General features: G+C 40.4%; 1 protein-coding gene across 1 annotated transcript in view; it reads left to right on the top strand.

Moving 5' to 3' along the window:
* Positions 1–18,276, top strand: part of LOC128659665 (acid-sensing ion channel 1C-like) — a 193,171-nt gene that overhangs the window by 87,786 nt on the left and 87,109 nt on the right. The window contains exon 3 of the mRNA XM_053713234.1: positions 14,750–14,829. Within this exon, the coding sequence (XP_053569209.1) occupies positions 14,750–14,829 (80 nt within the window). The remainder of the gene's footprint in view (positions 1–14,749; positions 14,830–18,276) is intronic.

An 18,276-nucleotide genomic window follows, 5' to 3' on the forward strand; every position in this document is an offset into this window, starting at 1 on the left:
TAAAATAGCTATAATATAATTATTATTTATATTGTAGCTATATTAGGGTTTATTTTACAGGTAAGTATTTAGCTTTAAATAGGATTAATTTATTTAATAAGATTTATTTTATTTCGTTAGAATAAAATTATATTTAACTTAGGGGGGTGTTAGTGTTAGGGTTAGACTTAGCTTTAGGGGTTAATACATTTATTAGAGTAGCGGTGAGGTCTGGTCGGCAGATTAGGGGTTAATAATTGTAGGTAGGTGGCGGCAACGTTGGGGGCGGCAGATTAGGGGTTAATAAATATAATATAGGGGTCGGCGGTGTTAGGGGCAGCATATTAGGGGTACATAGGGATAATGTAGGTTGCGGCGGTGTGCGGTCGGCAGATTATGGGTTAAAAAAATTTAATAGAGTGGCGGCGATGTGGGGGGCCTCGGTTTAGGGGTACATAGGTAGTTTATGGGTGTTAGTGTACTTTAGAGCACAGTAGTTAAGAGCTTTATGAACCGGCGTTAGCCCAGAAAGCTCTTAACTCCTGGCTTTTTTCTGCGGCTGGAGTTTTGTCGTTAGATTTCTAACGCTCACTTCAGCCAAGACTCTAAATACCGGCGTTAGAAAGATCACATTGAAAAGGTAGGATACACAATTGACGTAAGGGGATCTGCGGTATGGAAAAGTCGCAGCTGGAAAGTGAGCGTTAGACCCTTTCCTGGCTGACTCTAAATACCAGTGGGCGGCCAAAACCAGCGTTAGGATCCCCTAACTCTGGTTTTGACGGCTAACGCAGAACTCTAAATCTAGGCGAGTGTTTGTCTTCTGTGTGCGTGTTACAGAGGATTGTGTTATAGAGAGAGTGTTTGTCTTCTGTGTACGTGTTACAGAGGATTGTGTTATAGAGAGAGTGTTTGTCTTCTGTGTACGTGTTACAGAGGATTGTTTTATAGAGAGAGTGTTTGTCTTCTGTGTAAGTGTTACAGAGGATTGTGTTATAGAGAGAATGTTTGTCTTCTGTGTACGTGTTACAGAGGATTGTGTTATAGAGAGAGTGTTTGTCTTCTGTGTACGTGTTACAGAGGATTATGTTATAGAGAGAGTGTTTGTCTTCTGTGTACGTGTTACAGAGGATTGTGTTATAGAGAGAGTGTTTGTCTTCTGTATACGTATTACAGAGGATTGTTTTATAGAGAGAGTGTTTGTCTTCTGTGTACGTGTTACAGAGGATTGTGTTATAGAGAGAGTGTTTGTCTTCTGTGTACATGTTACAGAGGATTGTTTTATAGAGAGAGAGTTTGTCTTCTGTGTACGTGTTACAGAGGATTGTGTTATAGAGAGAGTGTTTGTCTTCTGTGTACGTGTTACAGAGGATTGTTTTATAGAGAGAGTGTTTGTCTTCTGTGTACGTGTTACAGAGGATTGTTTTATAGAGAGAGTGTTTGTCTTCTGTGTATGTGTTACAGAGGATTGTGTTATAGAGAGAGTATTTGTCTTCTGTCTACGTGTTAGAGAGGATTGTTTTATAGAGAGAGAGTTTGTCTTCTGTCTATGTGTTACAGAGGATTGTGTTATAGAGAGAGTGTTTGTCTTCTGTGTACATGTTACAGAGGATTGTTTTATAGAGAGAGAGTTTGTCTTCTGTGTACGTGTTACAGAGGATTGTGTTATAGAGAGAGTGTTTATCTTCTGTGTACGTGTTACAGAGGATTGTGTTATAGAGAGAGTGTTTGTCTTCTGTGTATGTGTTACAGAGGATTGTTTTATAGAGAGAGTGTTTGTCTTCTGTGTACGTGTTACAGAGGATTGTGTTATAGAGAGAGTATTTGTCTTCTGTGTATGTGTTAGAGAGGATTGTGTTATAGAGAGATTGTCTTATGTGTACATGTTACAGAGGATTGTTTTATAGAGAGTGTTTGTCTGATGTGTACGTGTTACAGAGGATTGTGTTATAGAGAGAGTGTTTGTCTTCTGTGTACGTGTTACAGAGGATTGTTTTATAGAGAGAGTGTTTGTCTTCTGTGTACGTGTTACAGAGGATTGTGTTATAGAGAGAGTGTTTGTCTTCTGTGTACATGTTACAGAGGATTGTTTTATAGAGAGAGTGTTTGTCTTCTGTGTATGTGTTACAGAGGATTGTTTTATAGAGAGAGTGTTTGTCTTCTGTGTACGTGTTACAGAGGATTGTTTTATAGAGAAAGTGTTTGTCTTCTGTGTACGTGTTACAGAGGATTGGTTTATAGAGAGAGTGTTTGTCTTCTGTGTACGTGTTACAGAGGATTGGTTTATAGAGAGAGTGTTTGTCTTCTGTGTACGTGTTACAGAGGATTGTGTTATAGAGAGAGTGTTTGTCTTCTGTGTACGTGTTAGAGAGGATTGTTTTATAGAGAGAGTGTTTGTCTTCTGTGTACATGTTACAGAGGATTGTTTTATATAGAGAGTGTTTGTCTTCTGTGTATGTGTTACAGAGGATTGTCTTATAGAGAGAGTGTTTGTCTTCTGTGTACGTGTTACAGAGGATTGTTTTATAGAGAAAGTGTTTGTCTTCTGTGTACGTGTTACAGAGGATTGGTTTATAGAGAGAGTGTTTGTCTTCTGTGTACGTGTTACAGAGGATTGGTTTATAGAGAGAGTGTTTGTCTTCTGTGTACGTGTTACAGAGGATTGTGTTATAGAGAGAATGTTTGTCTTCTGTGTACGTGTTAGAGAGGATTGTTTTATAGAGAGAGTGTTTGTCTTCTGTGTACATGTTACAGAGGATTGGTTTATAGAGAGAGTGTTTGTCTTCTGTGTACGTGTTACAGAGGATTGTGTTATAGAGAGAGTGTTTGTCTTCTGTGTACGTGTTAGAGAGGATTGTTTTATAGAAAGAGTGTTTGTCTTCTGTGTACGTGTTACAGCGGATTGTGTTATAGAGAGAGTGTTTGCCTTCTGTGTACGTGTTAGAGAGGATTGTTTTATAGAGAGAGTGTTTGTCTTCTGTGTACGTGTTAGAGAGGATTGTTTTATAGAGAGAGTGTTTGCCTTCTGTGTACGTGTTACAGAGGATTGTTTTATAGAGAGAGTGTTTGTATTCTGTGTACGTGTTACAGAGGATTGTTTTATAGAGAGAGTGTTTGCCTTCTATGTACATGTTAGAGAGGATTGTTTTATAGAGAGAGTGTTTGTCTTCTGTGCACGTGTTACAGAGGATTGTTTTATAGAGGGAGTGTTTGTATTCTGTGTACGTGTTACAGAGGATTGTTTTATAGAGCGAGGGTCTTCTGTGTACGTGTTACAGAGGATTGTTATATAGAGAGAGTGTTTGTCTTCTGTGTACGTGTTACAGAGGATTGTTTTATAGAGAGAGTGTTTGTCTTCTGTGTACGTGTTACAGAGGATTGTTTTATAGAGAGAGTGTTTGTCTTCTGTGTACATGTTAGAGAGGATTGTTTTATAGAGAGAGTGTTTGTCTTCTGTGCATGTGTTACAGAGGATTGCTTTATAGAGAGAGTGTTTGTCTTCTGTGTACGTGTTACAGAGGATTGTTTTATAGAGAGAGTGTTTGTCTTCTGTGCACGTGTTACAGAGGATTGCTTTATAGAGAGAGTGTTTGTCTTCTGTGTACATGTTACAGAGGATTGTTTTATAGAGAGAGTGTTTGTCTTCTGTGTACGTGTTACAGAGGATTGTTTTGTAGAGCGAGTGTTTGTCTTCTGTGTACGTACTAGAGAGGATAGTTTTATAGAGAGTGCGTTTGTCTTCTGTGCATGTGTTAGAGAGAATTGTTTTATAGAACAAGTATTTGTCTTTTGTTGTATATGAATGGTGTGTATTTTTTATGCTGTCAGTCTGGTGTGTGATGCTGTCAGTCTGGTGTGTGTGATGCATCTGTCTGATGTGTGATGCCATCTGTCTGGTGTGTATGTGAGGCTGTTTGTATAGTGTGTGCAATGCTGTTTGTCTGATTAGTGTTTGATGCTGTCTGCTGTTTGTGTGGTGTGTGATGGTGTCTGTATGGTGTATATTTGTGATACTGTCTTTCTGGTGTGTTTGTGATTCCATCTGTTTGGTGTGTGTGTGATGTTTACTGTCTGTTGTGTATGTGTGATGCTGTGCTTCTGATGTGTGTATGTGATGCTGTCTGTCTGATGTGTGTGATGTTTTCTGTCTGGTGTGTGTGATGTTGTCGGTCTAGTGTGCATGATGCTGTCTTGTGTGTGCGATGTTGTCTGTCTGGTGTGTGTGTCTGTCGGCTGTGGGTGATGTCAATTGTTGGATGTGTACAATGTTGTCTGTCTAGTATGCTAGATGTCATCCGTCTGGTCTGTGTGATGATGCTTGTCTGATATGTTTGATGCTTTCTGTCTTGTGTGTGTTATGTTGACTATTGTTGAGCATGGTGCTGTCTGTCTGGTGAGTGAGATGTTGTCTGGTGTGTGTAATGCTGTCTGTATTGTGTGTGTGATGCTGTTTGGTGTGTGATGCTGTCTGTCTGGTATGTGTGATGCTTTCTGGTGTGTGTGGTGTGCATGATGTTGTCTAGTGTGATGCTGTCTGTTTTGTGTATGTGTGTTGTGCATTATGCTGTCTGGTGTGTGTGTGCTGTCTGTCTGGTGTGTGTGATGATGTCATCTATCTGGTGAGCATGATGTCATCTGGTGTGTGTGCTCTATGTCTGATGTGTGTGATGTTGTCTGTTTGGTGTGCGCAATGTTGTCTGTATTGTGCATGTGTGTGATGCTGTCTAGTGTGTGTGTGATGCTTTCTGTCTAGTGTGCGTGATGCTTTCTGTTGTGCATGATGCTGTCTGTTGTGAGTTTGAGGCTTTCAGTCTTGTGTGTGGGACACTGTCAGTCTGGTGTGTGTGATGCTCTCTGTCTGGTGTGCTTGATGCTATCTGTTGTGAGTGTGAGGCTGTCAGTCTGTTGTGTGGGACACTGCCAGTCTGGTGTGTGTGATGCTGTCTGTCTGGTTTGTGTGCTGCTGTCTGTCTGGTTTGTGTGATGTTGTCTGTCCGGTGTGTGTGATGCCATCTGTCTGATGTGTGATGCCATCCGTCTGATGTTTGATATATAAGGATGTCCGTCTAGTGTGTGGGATACTGTTTGCCTGATGAGTGTGTGATGCTGTCTGTCTGGTGTATATGTGTGATGCTGTCTGTCTGGTGTATATTTGTGATACTGTCTTTCTGGTGTGTGCCATCTGTCTGGTGCATTTGTATGTGTAATGCTGTCTGTCTGATGTATATGTTTGATACTGTCTTTCTGGTGTGTGTGTGTGTTGCCATCTGTCTGTTGTGTATGTTTGATGCTGTCTGTCTGATGTGTGATGCTGTATGTCTGATGTTTGATGTTGTCTGTCTTGTGTGTGTGATACTGTCTGTCTAGTGTGCGTGATGCTGTCTTCTGTGCGCAATGTTTTTTGGTGTACGTGATGTCATTTGTCTGTTGTGCGCGATGTTGTCTGTCTAGCGTGTGATGCAAGTCTTTCTAGTATGTGTGATGTTGTCTGTCTGGTGTGTGATGCTTTTTGGTGTGTGTGATGTTATCTGTCTGATGTGTGGGATGCTGTCTGTCTGGTGTGTGTGATGCTGTCTGTTTTGTGTGTGTGGTGTTTCTGATGCTGTCTTGTGTGTGTGTATGGTGTGCATGATGCTGTATGTTGTGTGTGTGTGTGTGGTGTGCATGATGCTGTCTGTTTTTTGTCTGGTGTGTGTTTGATGCTGTCTGTTGTGTATGTGTGTTTTGCATGATGTTGCCTGACGCCCATTTCCCATCTCAGACCACATCTGCTCACCTTTAATCTTAATATACAGGCTAAACCTACCCCCCACCTCGAACCCCGCACCTGTACAAATCTGCACACTTTAGACCCTCCCCAACTCTCCAACCTTTTTCAAATACACCTCCTCCACTCTTCCATGATATCCTGCACTGACCTCGCTATAACCCACTATATCATCACTCTCTACTCTGTACTTGACACTCTCGCGCCACCCCAACTTTGCAAAGCCCCACGTCGTCAGCTCCAGCCCTGGCACTCCCAGCAAACACGTCACCGACAGAAATGCTCCCGCACTGCTGAACTTGCCTGGAGGAAATCCCGCTCTGAACCTGATTTCATGCACTCTAAGTTTATTCTTTACTTTTACACCTCTGCCCTTCACCTAGCTAAGCAAACCTATTTCTCTTCTCTTATATTCACTCACTCCTCAAACCCTAAAACATAGAAACATAGAATTTGACGGTAGATAAGAACCAAAAAGGCCCATCAAGTCTACACATATTACACGTTAATTATTACTTAGTATAACCTTATGCATGTCCCATCAAGTCTACACATATTACATGTTACTTATTACTTAGTATAACCTTATGCATGTCCCATCAAGTCTACACATATTACTGTTACTTATTACTTAGTATAGCCTTATGCATGTCCCATCAAGTCTACACATATTCTTGGGATAGCCTTATGTATGTCCAATCAAGTCTACACATATTACATGTTACTTATTACTTAGTATAACCTTATGCATGTCCCATCAAGTCTACACATATTACTGTTACTTATTACTTAGTATAACCTTATGTATGTCCCATCAAGTCTACACATATTACATGTTACTTATTACTTAGTATAGCCTTATGTATGTCCCATCAAGTCTACACATATTACTGTTACTTATTACTTAGTATAACCTTATGTTTGTCCCATCAAGTCTACACATATTACATGTTACTTATTACTTAGTATAGCCTTATGCATGTCCCATCAAGTCTACACATATTACATGTTACTTATTACTTAGTATAGCCTTATGTATGTCCCATCAAGTCTACACATATTACATGTTACTTATTACTTAGTATAACCTTATGTATGTCCCATCAAGTCTACACATACAGGGAGTGCAGAATTATTAGGCAAATGAGTATTTTGACCACATCATCCTCTTTATGCATGTTGTCTTACTCCAATATGTATAGGCTCGAAAGCCTATTACCAATTAAGCATATTAGGTGATGTGCATCTCTGTAATGAGAAGGGGTGTGGTCTAATGACATCAACACCCTATATCAGGTGTGCATAATTATTAGGCAACTTCCTTTCCTTTGGCAAAATGGGTCAAAAGAAGGACTTGACAGGCTCAGAAAAGTCAAAAATAGTGAGATATCTTGCAGAGGGATGCAGCACTCTTAAAATTGCAAAGCTTCTGAAGCGTGATCATCGAACAATCAAGCGTTTCATTCAAAATAGTCAACAGGGTCACAAGAAGCGTGTGGAAAAACCAAGGCGCAAAATAACTGCCCATGAACTGAGAAAAGTCAAGCGTGCAGCTGCCAAGATGCCACTTGCCACCAGTTTGGCCATATTTCAGAGCTGCAACATCACTGGAGTGCCCAAAAGCACAAGGTGTGAAATACTCAGAGACATGGCCAAGGTAAGAAAGGCTGAAAGACGACCACCACTGAACAAGACACACAAGCTGAAACGTCAAGACTGGGCCAAGAAATATCTCAAGACTGATTTTTCTAAGGTTTTATGGACTGATGAAATGAGAGTGAGTCTTGATGGGCCAGATGGATGGGCCCGTGGCTGGATTGGTAAAGGGCAGAGAGCTCCAGTCTGACTCAGACGCCAGCAAGGTGGAGGTGGAGTACTGGTTTGGGCTGGTATCATCAAAGATGAGCTTGTGGGGCCTTTTCGGGTTGAGGATGGAGTCAAGCTCAACTCCCAGTCCTACTGCCAGTTTCTGGAAGACACCTTCTTCAAGCAGTGGTACAGGAAGAAGTCTGCATCCTTCAAGAAAAACATGATTTTCATGCAGGACAATGCTCCATCACACGCGTCCAAGTACTCCACAGCGTGGCTGGCAAGAAAGGGTATAAAAGAAGAAAATCTAATGACATGGCCTCCTTGTTCACCTGATCTGAACCCCATTGATAACCTGTGGTCCATCATCAAATGTGAGATTTACAAGGAGGGAAAACAGTACACCTCTCTGAACAGTGTCTGGGAGGCTGTGGTTGCTGCTGCACGCAATGTTGATGGTGAACAGATCAAAACACTGACAGAATCCATGGATGGCAGGCTTTTGAGTGTCCTTGCAAAGAAAGGTGGCTATATTGGTCACTGATTTGTTTTTGTTTTGTTTTTGAATGTCAGAAATGTATATTTGTGAATGTTGAGATGTTATATTGGTTTCACTGGTAAAAATAAATAATTGAAATGGGTATATATTTGTTTTTTGTTAAGTTGCCTAATAATTATGCACAGTAATAATCACCTGCACACACAGATATCCCCCTAAAATAGCTAAAACTAAAAACAAACTAAAAACTACTTCCAAAAATATTCAGCTTTGATATTAATGAGTTTTTTGGGTTCATTGAGAACATGGTTGTTGTTCAATAATAAAATTAATCCTCAAAAATACAACTTGCCTAATAATTCTGCACTCCCTGTATTACATATTATTTATTACTTCGTATAGCCTTATGCATGTCCCATCAAGTCTACACATATTACATGTTACTTATTTCATAGTATAACCTTATGTATGTCCCATCAAGTCTACACATATTACATGTTACTTATTACTTAGTATAACCTTATGTATGTCCCATCAAGTCTACACATATTACATGTTACTTATTACTTAGTATAGCCTTATGTATGTCCCATCAAGTCTACACATATTACATGTTACTTATTATTTAGGATAGCCTTATGCATGTCACATCAAGTCTACACATATTACTGTTACTTATTACTTCGTATAGCCTTATGAATGTCCCATCAAGTCTACACATATTACATGTTACTTATTATTTAGGATAGCCTTATGCATGTCACATCAAGTCTACACATATTACTGTTACTTATTACTTAGTATAGCCTTATGTATGTCCCATCAAGTCTACACATATTACATGTTACTTATTACTTAGTATAACCTTATGCATGTCCCATCAAGTCTACACATATTACATGTTACTTATTACTTAGTATAGCCTTATGTATGTCCCATCAAGTCTACACATATTACATGTTACTTTTACCTTAGGATAGCCTTATGTATGTCCCATCAAGTCTACACATATTACATGTTACTTATTACTTAGGATAACCTTATGCATGTCCCATCAAGTCTACACATATTACAAGTTACTTATTACTTAGTATAGCCTTATGTATGTCCCATCAAGTCTACACATATTACATGTTACTTATTACTTAGTATAGCCTTATGTATGTCCCATCAAGTCTACACATATTACTGTTACTTATTACTTAGTATAGCCTTCTGTATGTCCCATCAAGTCTACACATATTACATATTACTTATTACTTAGGATAGCCTTACGTATGTCCCATGAAGTCTACACATATTACATGTTACTTTTACCTTAGGATAGCCTTATGCATGTCCCATCAAGTCTACACATATTACATGTTACTTTTACCTTAGGATAGCCTTATACATGTCCCATCAAGTCTACACATATTACATGTTACTTATTACTTAGTATAACCTTATGCATGTCCTATCAAGTCTACACATATTACATGTTACTTATTACTTAGTATAGCCTTATGTATGTCCCATCAAGTCTACACATATTACATGTTACTTATTACTTAGTATAGCCTTATGCATGTCCCATCAAGTATACACATATTACATGTTACTTATTACTTAGTATAGCCTTATGTATGTCCCATCAACTCTACACATATTACATGTTACTTATTACTTAGTATAGCCTTATGTATGTCCCATCAAGTCTACACATATTACATGTTATGTATTACTTAGTATAGCCTTATGTATGTCCCATCAAGTCTATACATCTTACATGTTACTTATTACTTAGTATAACCTTATGTATGTCCCATCAAGTCTACACATATTATATGTTACTTATTACTTAGTATAGCCTTATGCATGTCCCATCAAGTCTACACATATTATATGTTACTTATTACTTAGTATAGCCTTATGTATGTCCCATCAAGTCTACACATATTACATGTTACTTTTACCTTAGGATAGCCTTATGCATGTCCCATCAAGTCTACACATATTACATGTTACTTATTACTTAGTATAACCTTATGCATGTCCCATCAAGTCTACACATATTACATGTTACTTATTACTTAGGATAGCCTTATGCATGTCCTATCAAGTCTACACATATTACATGTTACTTTTACCTTAGGATAGCCTTATGCATGTCCCATCAAGTCTACACATATTACATGTTACTTATTACTTAGTATAGCCTTATGAATGTCCTATCAAGTCTACACATATTACATGTTACTGTTTCCTTAGGATAGCCTTATGTATGTCCCATCAAGTCTACACATATTACACGTTACTTTTTCCTTAGGATAGCCTTATGTATGTCCCATCAAGTCTACACATATTACATGTTACTTATTACTTAGTATAGCCTTATGTAGGTCCCATCAAGTCTACACATATTACTGTTACTTATTGCTTAGTATAGCCTTATGTATGTCCCATCAAGTCTACACAATTACATGTTTCTTATTACTTAGTATAGACCATCAAGTCTACACATATTACATGTTACTTATTACTTAGTATAGCCTTACGTATGTCCCATCAAGTCTACACATATTACATGTTACTTAATACTTAGTATAGCCTTATGTATGTCCCATCAAGTCTACACATATTACATGTTACTTATTACTTAGTATAGCCTTATGCATGTCCCATCAAGTCTACCCATATTACATGTTACTTATTACTTAGTATAGCCTTATGTGTGTCCCATCAAGTCTACACATATTACATATTATTTATTACTTCGTATAGCCTTATGCATGTCCCATCAAGTCTACACTTATTACATGTTACTTATTACTTAGGATAACCTTATGTATGTCCCATCAAGTCTACACATATTACATGTTACTTATTACTTAGGATAGCCTTATGCATGTCCCATCAAGTCTACACATATTACGTTACTTTTACCTTAGTATAGCCTTATGCATGTCCCATCAAGTCTATACATATTACATGTTACTTACTACTTAGTATAACCTTATGTATGTCCCATCAAGTCTACACATATTACATGTTACTTATTACTTAGGATAGCCTTATGCATGTCCCATCAAGTCTACACATATTACATATTATTTATTACTTTGTATAGCCTTATGCATGTCCCATCAAGTCTACACATATTACATATTATTTATTACTTCGTATAGCCTTATGCATGTCCCATCAAGTCTACACTTATTACATGTTACTTATTACTTAGTATAGCCTTATGCATGTCCCATCAAGTCTACCCATATTACATGTTACTTATTACTTAGTATAGCCTTATGCATGTCCCATCAAGTCTACACATATTACATGTTACTTTTTCCTTAGGATAGCCTTATGTATGTCCCATCAAGTCTACACATATTACATGTTACTTATTACTTAGTATAACCTTATGTATGTCCCATCAAGTCTACACATATTACATGTTACTTATTACTTAGTATAACCTTATGCATGTCCCATCAAGTCTACACATATTACATGTTACTTTTTCCTTAGGATAGCCTTATGTATGTCAGATCAAGTCTACACATATTACATGTTACTTATTACTTAGTATAACCTTATGCATGTCCCATCAAGTCTACACATATTACATGTTACTTATTACTTAGTATAGCCTTATGTATGTACCATCAAGTCTACACATATTACATGTTACTTATTACTTAGGATAGCCTTATGCATGTCCCATCAAGTCTACACATATTACTGTTACTTATTACTTAGGATAGCCTTATGCATGTCCCATCAAGTCTACACATATTACATGTTACTTTTTCCTTAGGATAGCCTTATGCATGTCCCATCAAGTCTACACATATTACATGTTACTTTTTCCTTAGGATAGCCTTATGCATGTCCCATCAAGTCTACACATATTACATGTTACTTATTACTTAGTATAGCCTTATGTATGTCCCATCAAGTCTACACATATTACTGTTACTTATTACTTAGTATAACCTTATGCATGTCCCATCAAGTCTACACATATTACATGTTACTTATTACTTAGTATAACCTTATGCATGTCCCATCAAGTCTACACATATTACATGTTACTTTTTCCTTAGGATAATCTTATGCATGTCCCATCAAGTCTATACATATTACAGGTTACTTTTTCCTTAGGATAGCCTTATGCATGTTTCAGGCATTTTTTTTTCCTTTACAGTCTTTGAGGCCCAATTATGAAAGGTCTTGAGGACCTGAACCGACAGTGCGGATCAGGTCCGCAAGACCTCGCTGAATGCGGAGAGCAGCAGGGATGTGTCAATCAACCCGATCGTATTCGATCGGGTTGAATTGCAGCGATTCTTGTCCGCCTCATCAGAGCAGGCGGACAGGGTTATGGAGCAGCGGTCTTCAGACTCGCCAGAAACACGGCCCTTCAAGCTCCATACGGAGCTTGATAAATGGGCCTCATTGTGTTTACCACCTCAAATTGAAGTTTATTTCATGAATCCACCACCCTTTCTGTAAAAAAATGCTTCCTCAATTTCTCCTTTCTCCTTCTATTTTATTAAGTCCCTTCATATATGTGACTCTTCTTCATTTTCAACTCTCTCCTCTACCGAACTGCACCCCCCCTCATCTGCATTCAGTGCTCAAGACCTGGCTGACTACTTTTTCAATAAAACACCTGCCATCCGAAGAAACATCCCAACACAAGCCTGCAATCTCCCAACTTCGTTCCCAGTCACCCCCTCTGCACTCTCTGCACCCTCCTCCCAACCACTGAGAGTGAAGTGGCTTCCCTATTGTCTTCCTCACACCTCACTCCCTGCCCACTTGACCTTATTCCTTCACATCTAATACCTTCTCTGTCTCCCACCCTCACTCCGGCTCTTACTCACATATTCAACCTATCCCTTTCTACCGGCTCATTCCCTGTCTCCTTCAAACATGCAAAGGTCACCCCCATCCTCAAAAAACTCTCTCTCCCCTTCAATCGATCCTAAATGCATCTGCCAGGCTAATCCACCTCTCTCGATGCTCTGTTTCTGCTGCACCTCTCTGCAAGTCCCTTCACTGGCTCCCCATTCACAGCAGAATTAAATTCAAAATTCTCACCCTGACCTACAAAGCCCTTACCAATGCTGCCCCACCCTACCTGTCCTCCCTCATCAACAAATATACTCCAGCCCACCCTCTAAGATCCAACAATGACCTGCTCCTCGCGTGCTCTACCATCACCTCCTCTCATGCTAGACTACAGGACTTCTCTCGTGCGGCACTAACCCTCTGGAACACACTTCCTCGAGCTGTCAGACTCTCCCGTAACCTGTCCTCGTTTAAATTCTCTCTAAAGACCTTCTAGTTCAGGGAAGCCTATCACCCGACTCATTAACAAAATAACTTTACTTACCCAACAGTTGCCCTCATCTATCTCCTCGCTAATATAATTCTCACCTTTGCAGTCCCCACCTCCTGTTTCCCATCTCCTGTTTCCCACGGGAACAGGGCCCTCAATTCCCCCTGTATTTGTCTGTAAAATTTTGTCTTTTATCGTATTGTTTCTCCATTGTACTCTTATCCTTGTACCCATGGGCAGCGCTGTGGAATCTGTTGGCGCTTTATAAATAAAGAATAATAATAGTAATAATAATGCTGTCTTGTGATGTCATCTATCTGGAGAGAGTGATGTCATCTGTCTGGTGTGTGTGCTGTCTGATGTGTGTGATGTTTCAAGATTCTCTGGTGTGCCTGCTCTTTCTTTTACTTCACTGATGTGTGTGATGTTGTCTGTCTGGTGAGCGCAATGTCTGTATTGTGCGTGTGTGTGATGCTTCCTGTTGTGCGTGATGCTGCCTGTTGTGTTGTACGTGATGCTATCTGTTATGTTGTGCATGATGCTGTCTGTTGTGTTGTGCGTGATGCTATCTGTTGTGTTGTGCTTGATGTTGTCTGTTGTGTTGTGAATGATGCTGTCTGCATTGTGCGTGTGTGTGATGCTGCCTGTTGTGCGTGATGCTGTCTGTTGTGTTGTGCGTGATGCTGTCTGTTGTGTTGTGCGTGATGCTGTCTGTATTGTGCGTGTGTGTGATGCTGCCTGTTGTGCGTGATGCTGCCTGTTGTGTTGTGCGTGATGCTGCCTGTTGTGTTGTGCGTGATGCTGTCTGCTGTGTTGTGCGTGATGCTGTCTGTTGTGTTGTGCGTGATGCTATCTGTTGTGTTGTGCTTGATGCTGTCTGTTGTGTTGTTCGTGATGCTGTCTGTTGTGTTGTGTGTGATGCTGTCTGTTGTGTTGTGTGTGATGCTATCTGTTGTGTTGTGCGTGATGCTGTCTGTTGTGTTGTGCGTGATGCTATCTGTTGTGTTGTACTTGATGTTGTCTGTTGTGTTGTGCGTGATGCTGTCTGTATTGTGCGTGTGTGTGATGCTGCCTGTTGTGCGTGATGCTGCCTGTTGTGTTGTGCGTGATGCTGCCTGTTGTGTTGTGCGTGATGCTGCATGTTGTGTTGTGCATGATGCTATCTGTTGTGTTGTGCGTGATGCTGTCTGTTGTGTTGTGCGTGATGCTGTAAGTCTGGTGTGGGATGCTGTCTGTCTGTCTGTTGTGTGTGATGTTATCTGTCAGATGAGCCTGATGTCCTCTATCTGGTGTGTGAGATACCATGTATCTCTGGTTCTTAAGCTGTCATATGGTCTCTGTCACTGTGTCCCGATCTCTCTCTTAGGTGACATCGGGGGTCAGATGGGTCTTTTCATTGGTGCCAGTATTCTCACAATTCTGGAGATCTTTGACTATCTGTATGAGGTAAGACCTTCCAGAACATCCTACCTACATGCATATGGTCCTCACATCACCCTGCATGTGGTCTTAGAGATTGGGGTCTCATGTAACCGTAACACATCACAACCCCATTGCAAATCAGGTTTATTATCAACATTTATAGACTTTCATCTGTTTGCAATGAACAAATCAAACAAAAGCAATTGAAATAGCTCAACACAATGAATGTTTCAAGTGGTTTCCATAAATGAAACGTTTAATGAATTCTGCAGCCTCTAAATGATTCAACCCCCTGAATAGAATCCCTCACAACAGCACAAATTCGCAAAACAGGTGATGTCTCAACCACACCTGATTCATTTAATCAAGGGCTTCTTTAGTTGCACCAGGTGCGCTTGAGCCAGAACACATGAAATACCTGAACTGGATGGGGGTTTGTGTCACGTTTGACTGCATGTTAGAAACAAGTCAAAAGAATGAAGCATACGCTGGTACCGGAAAACTGCAGCGGGTGGACGGCAACCCAAGAATATTACTGCACTGGAGGCCATTGCTCATGAAGAATGGGCTAAGATTCCTCAAGAACGCTGCCAGAACTGGTTTCTGGTTAGCATCTCGTTTGCAGCAGTCATAACAGCAAAAAGGGTGCACTACTAAGTACTAAAGATGCTGTCAGAAGCTGGTGTCTGGTTATGCATCTCATTTGTAGCAGTAATAACAGCAAAAAGGGTGCACTACTAAGTACTAAAGATGCTGTCAGAAGCTGGTGTCTGGTTATGCATCTCGTTTGCAGCAGTCACAACAGCAAAAGGCTGCACTACTAAGTACTAAAGATGCTGTCAGAAGCTGGTGTCTGGCTATGCATCTCGTTTGCAGCAGTCATAACAACAAAAGGTGCACTACTAAGTACTAAAGATGCTGTCAGAAGCTGGTGTCTGGCTATGCATCTCGTTTGCAGCAGTCATAACAACAAAAGGTGCACTACTAAGTACTAAAGATGCTGTCAGAAGCTGGTGTCTGGCTATGCATCTCATTTGCAGCAGTCATAACAGCAAAAAGGGTGCACTACTAAGTACTAAAGATGCTGTCAGAAGCTGGTGTCTGGTTATGCATCTCGTTTGCAGCAGTCATAACAGCAAAAGGTGCCCTACTAAGTACTAAAGATGCTGTCAGAAGCTGGTGTCTGGCTATGCATCTCGTTTGCAGCAGTCATAACAGCAAAAAGGGTGCACTACTAAGTACTAAAGATGCTGTCAGAAGCTGGTGTCTGGTTATGCATCTCATTTGTAGCAGTAATAACAGCAAAAAGGGTGCACTACTAAGTACTAAAGATGCTGTCAGAAGCTGGTGTCTGGTTATGCATCTCGTTTGCAGCAGTCACAACAGCAAAAGGCTGCACTACTAAGTACTAAAGATGCTGTCAGAAGCTGGTGTCTGGCTATGCATCTCGTTTGCAGCAGTCATAACAACAAAAGGTGCACTACTAAGTACTAAAGATGCTGTCAGAAGCTGGTGTCTGGCTATGCATCTCGTTTGCAGCAGTCATAACAACAAAAGGTGCACTACTAAGTACTAAAGATGCTGTCAGAAGCTGGTGTCTGGCTATGCATCTCATTTGCAGCAGTCATAACAGCAAAAAGGGTGCACTACTAAGTACTAAAGATGCTGTCAGAAGCTGGTGTCTGGTTATGCATCTCGTTTGCAGCAGTCATAACAGCAAAAGGTGCCCTACTAAGTACTAAAGATGCTGTCAGAAGCTGGTGTCTGGCTATGCATCTCGTTTGCAGCAGTCATAACAACAAAATAATGCTCTACTAAGTACTAAAGATGCTGTCAGAAGCTGGTGTCTGGCTATGCATCTCGTTTGCAGCAGTCACAACAACAAAAGGCTGCACTACTAAGTACTAAAGATGCTGTCAGAAGCTGGTGTCTGGCTATGCATCTCGTTTGCAGCAGTCACAACAACAAAAGGCTGCACTACTAAGTACTAAAGATGCTGTCAGAAGCTGGTGTCTGGTTATGCATCTCATTTGCAGCAGTCATAACAACAAAAGGCTGCACTACTAAGTACTGAAGATGCTGTCAGAAGCTGGTGTCTGGTTATGCATCTCGTTTGCAGCAGTCATAACAACAAAAGGCTGCACTACTAAGTACTAAAGATGCTGTCAGAAGCTGGTGTCTGGCTATGCATCTAATTTGCAGCAGTCATAACAGCAAAAGGCTGCACTACTAAGTACTAAAGATGCTGTCAGAAGCTGGTGTCTGGCTATGCATCTCATTTGCAGCAGTCATAACAACAAAAGGCTGCATTACTAAGTACTAAAGATGCTGTCAGAAGCTGGTGTCTGGCTATGCATCTCGTTTGCAGCAGTCATAACAACAAAAGGCTGCACTACTAAGTACTAAAGATGCTGTCAGAAGCTGGTGTCTGGCTATGCATCTCGTTTGCAGCAGTCATAACAACAAAAGGCTGCACTACTAAGTACTAAAGATGCTGTCAGAAGCTGGTGTCTGGCTATGCATCTAATTTGCAGCAGTCATAACAACAAAAGGCTGCACTACTAAGTACTAAAGATGCTGTCAGAAGCTGGTGTCTGGCTATGCATCTCATTTGCAGCAGTCATAACAACAAAAGGCTGCACTACTAAGTACTAAAGATGCTGTCAGAAGCTGGTGTCTGGTTATGCATCTTGTTTGCAGCAGTCATAACGACAAAAGGCTGCACTACTAAGTACTGAAGATGCTGTCAGAAGCTGGTGTCTGGTTATGCATCTCGTTTGCAGCAGTCATAACAACAAAAGGCTGCATTACTAAGTACTAAAGATGCTGTCAGAAGCTGGTGTCTGGCTATGCATCTCATTTGCAGCAGTCATAACAACAAAAGGTGCTCTACTAAGTACTAAAGATGCTGTTAGAAGCTGGTGTCTGGCTATGCATCTCGTTTGCAGCAGTCATAACAACAAAAGGCTGCACTACTAAGTACTAAAGATGCTGTCAGAAGCTGGTGTCTGGCTATGCATCTCGTTTGCAGCAGTCATAACAACAAAAGGTGCACTACTAAGTACTAAAGATGCTGTCAGAAGCTGGTGTCTGGTTATGCATCTCATTTGCAGAAGTCACAACAACAAAAGGTGCTCTACTAAGTACTAAAGATGCTGTCAGAAGCTGGTGTCTGGCTATGCATCTCGTTTGCAGCAGTCACAACAACAAAAGGCTGCACTACTAATACTAAAGATGCTGTCAGAAGCTGGTGTCTGGCTATGCATCTCGTTTACAGCAGTCATAACAACAAAAGGCTGCACTACTAAGTACTGAAGATGCTGTCAGAAGCTGGTGTCTGGTTATGCATCTCGTTTGCAGCAGTCATAACAACAAAAGGCTGCACTACTAAGTACTAAAGATGCTGTCAGAAGCTGGTGTCTGGCTATGCATCTCGTTTGCAGCAGTCACAACAACAAAAGGCTGCACTAC

Source organism: Bombina bombina, chromosome 5 (assembly GCF_027579735.1).
Source record: "Bombina bombina isolate aBomBom1 chromosome 5, aBomBom1.pri, whole genome shotgun sequence".
NCBI lineage: Eukaryota > Metazoa > Chordata > Amphibia > Anura > Bombinatoridae > Bombina > Bombina bombina.